The sequence below is a fragment of the Bidens hawaiensis genome, unplaced genomic scaffold (genome assembly GCF_021521415.1).
Source record: "Bidens hawaiensis isolate Kalapana, Puna unplaced genomic scaffold, B.hawaiensis_p1.1 tig00002759_1, whole genome shotgun sequence".
Classification (NCBI taxonomy): domain Eukaryota; kingdom Viridiplantae; phylum Streptophyta; class Magnoliopsida; order Asterales; family Asteraceae; genus Bidens; species Bidens hawaiensis.
The window spans coordinates 910,198-920,626 of record NW_027491149.1 but is presented as its reverse complement, the minus strand read 5'-3'; the positions used below and the strand labels follow the sequence as shown (position 1 = coordinate 920,626).

The 10,429-nt window shown below is 37.1% G+C and overlaps 1 protein-coding gene across 1 annotated transcript; it reads left to right on the top strand.

The window, feature by feature from the left end:
• The first annotated feature begins 4,356 nt into the window (after positions 1 to 4,356).
• On the top strand, positions 4,357 to 5,185 carry LOC143621001 (uncharacterized). The gene is made up of 2 exons (XM_077092541.1): positions 4,357 to 4,508; positions 4,686 to 5,185. Exons 1-2 carry the CDS (start codon positions 4,368 to 4,370, stop codon positions 5,160 to 5,162), a joined length of 618 nt encoding a protein of 205 aa, XP_076948656.1. The 5' UTR covers positions 4,357 to 4,367; the 3' UTR covers positions 5,163 to 5,185.
• Positions 5,186 to 10,429: the final 5,244 nt, after the last annotated feature.

Sequence of the window (10,429 nt, the reverse complement as noted above, 5' to 3'; positions counted from 1 at the left end):
TACAGAGCTGGAGATGGTAGAACAAGCTATATGTTATACTAAATGGATGGAAGCAATGAAGCAAGAGTTAGATGCTTTAGCCAGTTTCGAGACCTGGCATCTTATCCCGAAGCCGGGTGATGTAAAAACGATTTCGTTTAAGTGGGTTTTAAAAAATAAAAGACGGGCTGGCGGTTTGATAGAAAAACATAAGGCTCGATTAGTGGGACATGGTTTTTCACATGAGTACATGATCGATTATGAAGATACGTGTAGTCCCGTAGATAAACCAGTTTCGGTTCGAGTAATTTTTTAGCTATCGTTGCGCGCAAAGGTTGAGATTTATGGCAAATGGATGTAAGTAATGTGTTTTTATATGGCGATTTAGATCAAGTAATAAACATAGATCAATCGAGAGGTTTTGTAAGTCAAAATTTTCCTACTTATGTTTGTCAGTTAATGAAATCAATTTACGGCTTAAAACAATCACTGTGGCCTAGGTTTGGTAAGATTGGTGAGTGTTTTGAACTAAACGGATTTGTTCCTATAATAGGCGATGCAAGTGTGTTCGTCCGAGTTGAAGGTAACAAAACCGTTGTTGTCCTCGTTTATGTAGACGACTTAATTATAACCAACGATTTAGTCTACGTGGTGGAGCAGTTAAAAACACATATTTGTGCACTTGTTTTTTCATGAAAGACTTAGGAAAGTTAAAGCACTTTTTAGTTCTAGAGCTCGAGTACGAAAATGATGGGTTTGTACTTCTCCAAAATCGGTATGTCGTTAAACTTTTGGTGAAATTCGGTATGGAAAGTTGTAAACTAATACGGGTACCCATGGAACCAAACGAGCCTCTTTGAGCCGAAGAAGGATAAGAGTTGGAATAAGTAACCATGTAAAGGCAAATAATTAGAAGTCTTATTTATTTGACCTTGACTTGACTCGACATTGCGTTTTTTGTTGGTGTGCTTAGCAGATTCAGATTCGTTCAAGCTCCAAGGAAACCGCACCTTGAAGATGATTAGTTAGTGTTGCAGTACGTGAAGTCGACTATGAGCTATGGTGTTAAGTTTAAAAGGGAGCCGAGTATGAAGCTAATCGGATTCTGCGATGCCGATTAGGCCAAAGATCTAAACACGAGACGGTGTACAATCGGGTATGTTTTCTTGATTGGTTCAAGTGCTGTTACTTTATGTAGCAAAAGGCAGTCTACGATGTCACTTTCGACTACCGAGGAGGAGTACCGGGCTGCGAATATGACCGTGCAAGAGTGCGTGTGGCTGGTTCGTTTTCTAAATGAGTTAAATCAAGGTAGTAACGAGAGCGTAACCTTGTACAAGGATAGCGTGTCTTCGATATTATTAGAAGTTCACTTTTCATGGGCGTGGGAAACATATAGAAGTTCATTATCACTTTGTTAGTGAAAAATTGTTTAATGGAGAAATTGATTTTAAATACGTTAATACACGTTGGAGCAAACCGTTGATATGCTTACAAAGAGTTTGCCAAAAGAGAAGCTTGTGAAGTTTTGTACTCGCATATGCATGAAGGAAGTAAATATCGAGAGGGGGTGTTCAACGGGTCGATATTTAAGGGCGGTTCGGTAAATCTCATGGGGTGGCTTGAAGGAGATGTTAAATAATAATAATTCGTTTATTATTTATTAATAAGTTAGTCTTAATTCAATTAAGTTAGTCTTATCTTAAATCCTTTTTGTGTTGGTATCAAATTGTGTATTTGAATACGAGTAGGACTAGAATTAAGGGGGTGATACCTTGGTTTATATTAAGTTTTTACGTTGTTCGTTTTTTCTTAATGAAAAGGTTGTGTCTTTTTGTTTGTCAAAGTTAACTGTGTTTACAATTGTGTGCAATCAAATTAGAGTTTTTGTGCTATGTTCCTTGTTGTACGTACATGAGCTACAAATCAAAAAGTAACCATAATTGTTTTTTGTTTTACACATTCAAGATTAGTTCTTGATTGTCATCGAATCCCCTTGTGTTAACATGGCTTTCACTCAACACCAATCCTTCCCAATTGAACTTTTCTAATGTGTACGGTGACAAGGAAAATAGATTTAAGTAACACTACGAATTTGTTTGTTTTCTTGTATACTCATGTATAACGTTTCAAACACTATATATTAATATTAACATATTCATACGTTTTGATGTTTTCCATCTCATTTGATGATGGAACCACAGTGATATTTGCCAAGACTCTTTTAACATTGGTGATGACCATAATAGTGTATAATGTATATTAGCTTCAGAATTTTCATTCACATGCATATAACATGTAAAATATTTCTCTTTGATTAATTGTGTAAATTATGAATGTGTTTTAATATTAGTCATTTTAAATTGTTGAACATACAAGTTCTTATATACACAAATGCCAGGCCCGGCCTAGGGTGTGGCCGGGTAGTCGACGGCCACAGGCCCGACACCCCGTTAGGCCCGATTTTTTTTTTAAAAAAAATATATATGTATTTTTATTAAAAAGATTATGTATAATCAATGTTTCAACATAATTTTGTAACCACTAGTTTGGTCTAGTGGCAAATAGGCATGACCTCTAACCTAGAGGTTGTGGGTTCAAGTCTTAGTTGAGACATTTTTATGTTATTTTTTATACACAAGTTTTTTACACAACTCAAATCACTACTAAGTAAGCCAACTTAAAATTAAATTGTTTAAACAAAATAAAAATGTTCTTTTTTACTTATGGTCCAAAAAAATTTTCGTCTTTGACCCAATAAAAATTTCGTCTTTTCAGAGCCGGCCATGACAAATGCATGTTTGTGTGATAATGTTCTTATAGCCAGTTGGATTTATGGTGTAAACTGAATTTACGTACACAACATATATAATATATAAGATTATATACGTAAAAGTATATTTGAGATTATATTATTATTAAAGTAGTTTTTGGTATCCCGTCTACATGTATTATCTACACTGTATATAAATGCACATATAAACTAGATTACTAGAGTAAGGAGAGTGGAGAGAAAAAAAAATTCATTTTTACAGTTTTATAATATGCATTTAATGTAAATTAAATTACTCACAATTAAGCCCATGACAAGTTATAGATTCTCAAAATAACTACGGGTTATAAGTAAACACTCCCCATATATATAAGACTTGTCATTATACGGACACAAAAGCCATTTCTATATATTGATATTATACAATTTATACTTGAACATTCTAGCTAAGGATTACTAGTTTTGTAATGGTTTTTCTCTTTATTCTTCTAAGTTTTTTGGTTTAGTTAAAATAGATATATAAATGTCCATGAGTACCAAAAGATCAAAGAACAAAGTAAAGAAGTTGATTTTGCTTAACCCATTAAGGAATACACACCACCTTGACTGAATAAATAGTTTATTTAAGGAAAATTTATGTAACACATTAACTTGTGACTTTGTTTAAGGTTTATAAAGTTAACTCGTGATATTAACATTATTTCTACCTAAGAAAGATAAATATGTAAGTTTTCCATTGCACCCAAAGGCTCCTGATCTTGATATATTCATAAAGCACTAGAAACATTGATAAAATCCTCTATAGATGTATAACTGAAAACGTTTTTGATACGTGTCATAAACGTAAGAACTATCAACAAAACTCTAAATGCAGTAGTGATATTGAATACATATATAAACAACGTATATTTTAAACGTGTATAATCAACAAACATGTAAAATATTAACAAAAATTACACTACTATATGACAACATATAAGTATGTTCATCTTGAGTAACAATTAAACGCATATATCTATATTCAAATCTCGTCGGATTCGCATAATTCTCGATTCTATGGAGTCCTAACTTAACATAGAACCGATCCCTATCTCAAAACTGAAAATCAAACCAAAGCATTGGCTTAGGATCACTCAAAACCATCAACAACTCCAAGTATCACCCCTTTTTTGACAATCCTACATTCCAACTCCAATATCTCTCAATCCACCCAACTTCACATCTTAACTAAACACTTTACAGAAAGCTAAGTTAGTTCCTCACTAACCCACAAAATTTCATAAAATTTCATAAAGCAAAAATCATGTTATAACCAAATCATATAACCATAGAAACACACCAAAATGAAACATTTCATCCAAACTATTAACTCCACCCCACCTTTAAGGCACCATAAACCGTTGATGAAAAACAATCCAACCGCTGACATTTAAATTCCAGTTTGGTATCCGATCCGTGTGACCCCTTTATCAACCAATCAGATCTCAGCTTTCGGATATACCCCACGTTCTCCGTATTATTTAAATCCACACAAATCCACCATCGTCTCACACACAATTAATATTCCCAATATTGTCATATCAACGTAATCAATCTTATTCCGATTCCAAACCCAATGGCCACCCATGACCCGACAGTCCCCACCGCCGACCTAGCCGCAAAATCTGACGTGGCAGTTGAGAAAGCGAAGAAAGTTAAGAAAGCATCGGTGAAGGCTAAACCCAGAACCCCTTCGTTGCATCCACCTTACTTTGAGGTATAATATTAGTTGTTAGTTATTATTGGAAACGGTTTATTAGTATCGAGTCCTCGGGCTTGGCTATGGTTTTTTTTATAAGTTATTAACGTATTATTTCGTAATTACTGTCGATTGATTGGGTGTCTAGGCATGATTATTCCAACCATGCTCGAATTAATATTGATTGTGTAACAGATGATTAAGGAAGCCCTTGTTACACTAAAGGAAAGGACCGGTTCAAGCCAGTACGCGATCGCGAAGTTTATCGAAGAGAATCAGAAGCATCTTCCAGCCAACTTTAAGAAGGTTTTGTTGACCCAGTTGAAGAAACTGGTTGCTGCGGGTAAGCTAGTTAAGGTCAAGGCTTCTTACAAGCTCCCAGCTGCCAAAGCTCCTGCAGCCGCTCCGGCAAAGAAGAAACCACTTTCCAAGCCCAAAACCAAGACTGTGAAGAAATTGACGCCGGCTAAGAAGAAGACTGTTGCTAAACCGAAGCCTGCGGTGAAGGCTAAGCCGGCTGTGAAGGCTAAAGCTGCTGCTAAGGCTCCGGTGAAGGCTGCGAGGAAGTCTACTCCGAGTAAAAAGGCTCCGAAGAAGGCGGCTGTGAAGAGCTTGAAGCCCAAGGGGGCGATTGCGAAGAAGGCAAGTGGAACCAAGAAGGTGAAGAAGTGAATGAGATGATGATCATCATGATGGTATATCATATTAGAGGTGTGTTAGTTATTATGTTTATGTAAAATGTTGCTTTGGGTTAATAGAGTTGTTTAGTTAAGTTAATGAGTGAATCAGTCGGTTAGTTGTTAATGTTATTGACTATATATGTTCAGTTTTATGATTTGGTTGCAGAATGTCTTGATCATGGGGCTCTTTAACAAACCCTAATACAGATTAACAAACCTAACTGTCAAAAAGCAGCCGGTTTCCCTTGTGAACAGTATGTTTATGTGAGAAATCCATCAAATTATTCAAAGCATAAGTTGCGAGCCAAAGCCATTCCCTTTTCACGTGCTTGCGGTTATGATATGTGTGAGCTCCTCCCTGTTTACGTGCCCTCATTCTGATAACCATCCAATCCACCGCTCCCTGCTACTAACCTTCTCTCTATTGTGATCCTGCTCCGATGATCAGTTGGAGCCACACGCTGCTTGAAAACCACAAGGACCAGTCATTGGTAAAAAGATTTCTTATTCCGTATTGTGAATTTGGAGTTTTTGGGTTTTTAATTTGGGGGATTTTGTTGTAGAATTATCAAGGAAAGGCAATTCATTGATATATAATTAATAGGATTAATAAATATTATCTGGTAACTGCAGGCATCTTTGAAGAATGCCTTTCTGGTTACAACCTTATCCCACCACTCATAGCAGATGAAATTTTAATCTGGTATGTTGATGATTTTCGTTCGTTAAACACATACAAATTCTGTAATGGCAACATTTGAGGACACTCGCAACTTGATTTAAATTCTGTATCTGCACTTGCTTATGAATGATAAAACAATAGCATAAGTGCGGACGGTTAAAATTTGTTCATGTCAAACGGCTCGTTCAAACTGATTTCTTTATTGAATTTGAAACATTCAAATCCCCGGGGGTCAAAATACTAGTATATATATATATTTAAAAAGCAAATCTTGAATGTGAGACAATTAGTACGGTAGCTAATTGTACAATTCATCAAGACTCATGTACAACCAACTGAAGCACAATTTCCGGAATGTTCCTACCATATGTGGTTAGTTGGATCAGTTTGTTGTCCTACCACCGTCGCACCCTTTCTTAATAAGCGCAAATTGTTCATCGAATCTTCATTATTGTTTTAGCAATTCTTTACAGGTGTTATTTTCTTTACCTAATGACCTCTGACTTACAAGAACATGAAGACCTCTTCTTTGGATTGTTCTTACTTCTTTCTCGATGTCGGTTCCCATTTCCATAGCTTTGAGGTTCGTGATCTTATCCTTTCCTCAATATTTGTCATTATTGTGAATTCGTTTACTCTTTTAGGGTTTGTTAATTGTGAATTACCTTTGCTTGGAACTCTTTTAGGGGTTCAGTGATCGGGGGCTGAACCGGCTCATTGCTTGATTGACCTTCGCCTAATACGATGAGGTAACAGAATTAGACTTCAGATATTGAAGATGGTTTATACTGACCGGCTTGCTGTTTGATTTTTTTCTTTATCTTTTTGTAGAACTTCATCCATTATGGTTATGTCGACTCTTGATTATGCTTATGTACAACTTCAGGTAACTCGCTTTTGTTATATATATATATATATTGTTTCTATTTGATAAAGTTAAAAAATATGAAATTAAGAGGCTTTTATGGTAATTTTCAATACATAAGTCGGTCAAATTTTCAGTTCTAACATAACTTGATGAATTCACTATAGAATAAAAAGGGGGGGGGGGGGGTTAGTTACAAATATACAATTTGTTATATTTTGCAGTGTGATGAGCTAAAAGAACATGGTGTTTCTGTATGGGGAAGTACTACAACTATAATTAAGAAATGCAAATACACTATTGGGACACATATTTCTTTTTTAAGAATCGTTTTCATTATTGTTTGTTGTCAAACATCGGTTGTAAGTAAAACTTGGCAAGTCTACATGAAAGAGTGGACTAGAAGTGTGGTCCTCTTTACAAGTGTCTGCTTATAATCAATTGCGCCATTTATAAGTTATTTTCGGTGTGGTTGATTTTTTCTTTACGCTTGGTGGTGGCTGTTAAATTTAAGGCTTTTGAGGGCGGTTTCTGACTCTATCATCGTGGCCAAGTTCGATCTTCAACTCTAGATGGTGGTGGTCGCGTACCCTAACCCCTTAATTGAGAACGTGAGCTGTGATTCAAAGGTGTTATTTGTTTGTGATTTAAGGTTTTTCTTCATGGTTTTTTACGGTCTTATTATTCTTTTGCTTCATATATTTATTATTTCATTTTGTAGTAGGTCAATGTGAAGTTTCACCATACTCTTGAGTTCGAGAGAAAACTCGGTCGATTGACATTTCCAGACGGATCTACAAAATTTTGAGTTAAAAAAAGGTATATCTTTGATACAAGTTGCTATGAGTCCAGTTTAGTCTAATTGATTGTATTGATTTATGTAAAGCATACTTTTTAAATCTGAATTAATGGATTCACTGGTTTGAGTATGATTTTCTAAAGTCATACACATATTTGTTTCATACAACGGATTTTAAAATAGTGTTTTTTAAATAGTATACAAAACTTCATTTGAACTGACAATTTTACAAAAAAAAAAAATAAGAATCATGCTTTTCAGTCCTACACGACATGAATTTTTAAAGAAAATAAAGTTAATAATTAAAAGAGACTGTGTCACACAAAAGGTCTGTAATCTATATAAATACTAAATATGAAGGATGAAGGATCTGTATATGAGTTTGACTGTTGGCCCATTAACTTATTGAAACTGCAGTTATTGCTGGTAAATCCAGGAAAGCTTAAGCAGAAATTTTAAGTTGGTGCAGTTAGTTTGAACTTTTAAGAGTAGGAAACTAGGAATACATAGTCAACTCAATTGGTGAAAACTTAGTGAGTTGGTGCTTAATGCTTAACTGGCATGTAAGAGTTATGAAACAATTATCTTAATCTTACATGTAACCATTTTACATATACGTGATCATTATGTTAAAACTGTGTTTTAGTTATAGTTGCTTGCACCCCGCGATGCGGCGGGATGCGACGTTAATTCACTTGGTCAACGCCTCCATGGCAATGATGAATAAGAATGGTGATAAAGGATCACCTTGGCGGAGACCCCGATGGCAAGTTAATTCCTGGTTCGGGGACCCATTCACCAATACTGACGCCCGACCAGCCTTAAGGATCGCCGAAATCCAATACCTCCATCTAACCGGAAAGTTCATATGAGACAAAACGGAGTCGATGAAACCCCAGTTTAACGAATCATACGCCTTCTCTATGTCAACCTTAAAAATCATACCTCGTTTTTCGCCTTACATAACCAAGCCACTAACTCGTTTAGAATTAATGGGCCATCAAGAATACTTCTTTGTGACAAAAACGCCGACTGTTGTTCCGAAATCAGCTTACCAATGGCTGTCTTTAATCTATTCACCAGCACCTTAGATATTATTTTGTTTAAACATCCAATAAGGCTAATAGGTCTAAACTGGGCTAAACACGCTGGATCTTTCACCTTTGGGATTAAGGCTATGAAAGAGGACATACACCCATTGCTAAATGAACTGTTATGGTAAAACTCGGTTAAAATTTTCCAGAAATCATCTTCAAAACAGCCCCACAACCGTTTCAAAAATTTAAAATTAAAACCGTCCGGCCCCGGCGACTTATCCCCATCGCATTCCCACACCGCCTCTTTTAATTCCACACGTGTAAAAGGCCTCACTAAGAGATCCGCCTCCTCCGTACTTAAACGGGACATTCCAGTGCCAACAAAATTTGGCCTTACCACTAGCGGTTCTTTGAACCTATCCGCGAAAAAACCGAACACCATATCTTTCAAAATACTGGGGTTATCCACCCATTCACCATTACTTGAATTTAGGCCATGTAGCCTATTATTAGAAGTATTTGCATTTAGTAAACCGTGGAAATAACTCGAGTTTTCGTCGCCCTCCACCGCCCACCTCACCTTTGCCTTTTGTTGCAAATCCTTTTAAGTTTTGACTCTCAACCTCTTGAACGAAACACTTACATTGGGCTCTTTCATCTAATTCAGCTTGTGATAAGTTCCGGGATTCCGCCTCCAAATCTAAATCTCGAATTCTCGACCTTTTCGCCAATAACTCCCCGTCTCTATATTTTCTAAACTTTGCCAACCAATCTTTAATCTTATATTTCAACCATCTAAGTTTTATAGTTATCGCTAAATCTGCCGGACCCGAGAACGAAAACTTTGCGCACTCCGATTTGACAAACTCCACAAAAACCGAAAGTTGAAGCCAGGAGTTAAAAAATTTGAATGGTAAATGACCAAAGTTAACGTCAACGACTGAGAGCAGGACCGGCTGGTGGTCAGAACAGTCTTTATCTAGAACCGTACATGAAGCCGTCGGCCACCCAATCATAAACCTTCGACATACCAAAAATCTGTCTAATTTACTGAACTTATCACCGTGATCCGAAACGTATGTGAACTGCCCCCCCCCCATTTGGTACTCGACTAGGTCTGTTGCCTCAATAAACTGATTAAAAGCCACCGCATTGGACGCGAAAAACTCGAATTTCATCTTTCCAACGGATCTCTAACCTCGTTAAAGTCCCCCGCGAAAACCCATAACCCCGGAAGAACGCCCCTGATGCACAAGAGTGTATGCCATAACGCCCTACGTTCCGACGCATCATTCGGAGCATAAATGTTAACTACATTCAAAGTCTCTCCCGAGGCCTTAATTTCCCCACTAATCACTAGGAACCTTCTATTTTTTATTACCCCTGTTTTATTGAAGAAAGATGGGTCCCAAATACACAACAATCCACCCGAATTTCCTACCACGTTAACCGAATCAAACTCAAAACAAGTTCTCCCCCAAAACCGACTTACTCGATGTCTCGAAACCGAGCAGAATTTTGTTTCCTGAATAGCAAGGAAATGGACACCGAGACTCGTCTTTAGCCCCCGCACCCACTTCTCCTTCCTCACTTCTCCACCCCCCTGCAATTTATTGTTCCCCATGCATGCACTGCTCACCAGAACGTGCGCCATCCACGTTAGACTTTTCACCTGCCACCCTCACCGGACTCTCCGTCTCACCATTCAATCCGGTGTGGACCCGGCCAGTCGCCTCTCCCAAGTTATCGGGTCTAAATTCCCCTTCCTCCATATCGGTGTTATCTCCCACCGGATTAGTCGACTCGTTCATCTTTTTCATTTTTGGAGCACTTGAAGTGTTTTCTCCACATGATGTGTCATTATCATCAAAAACAG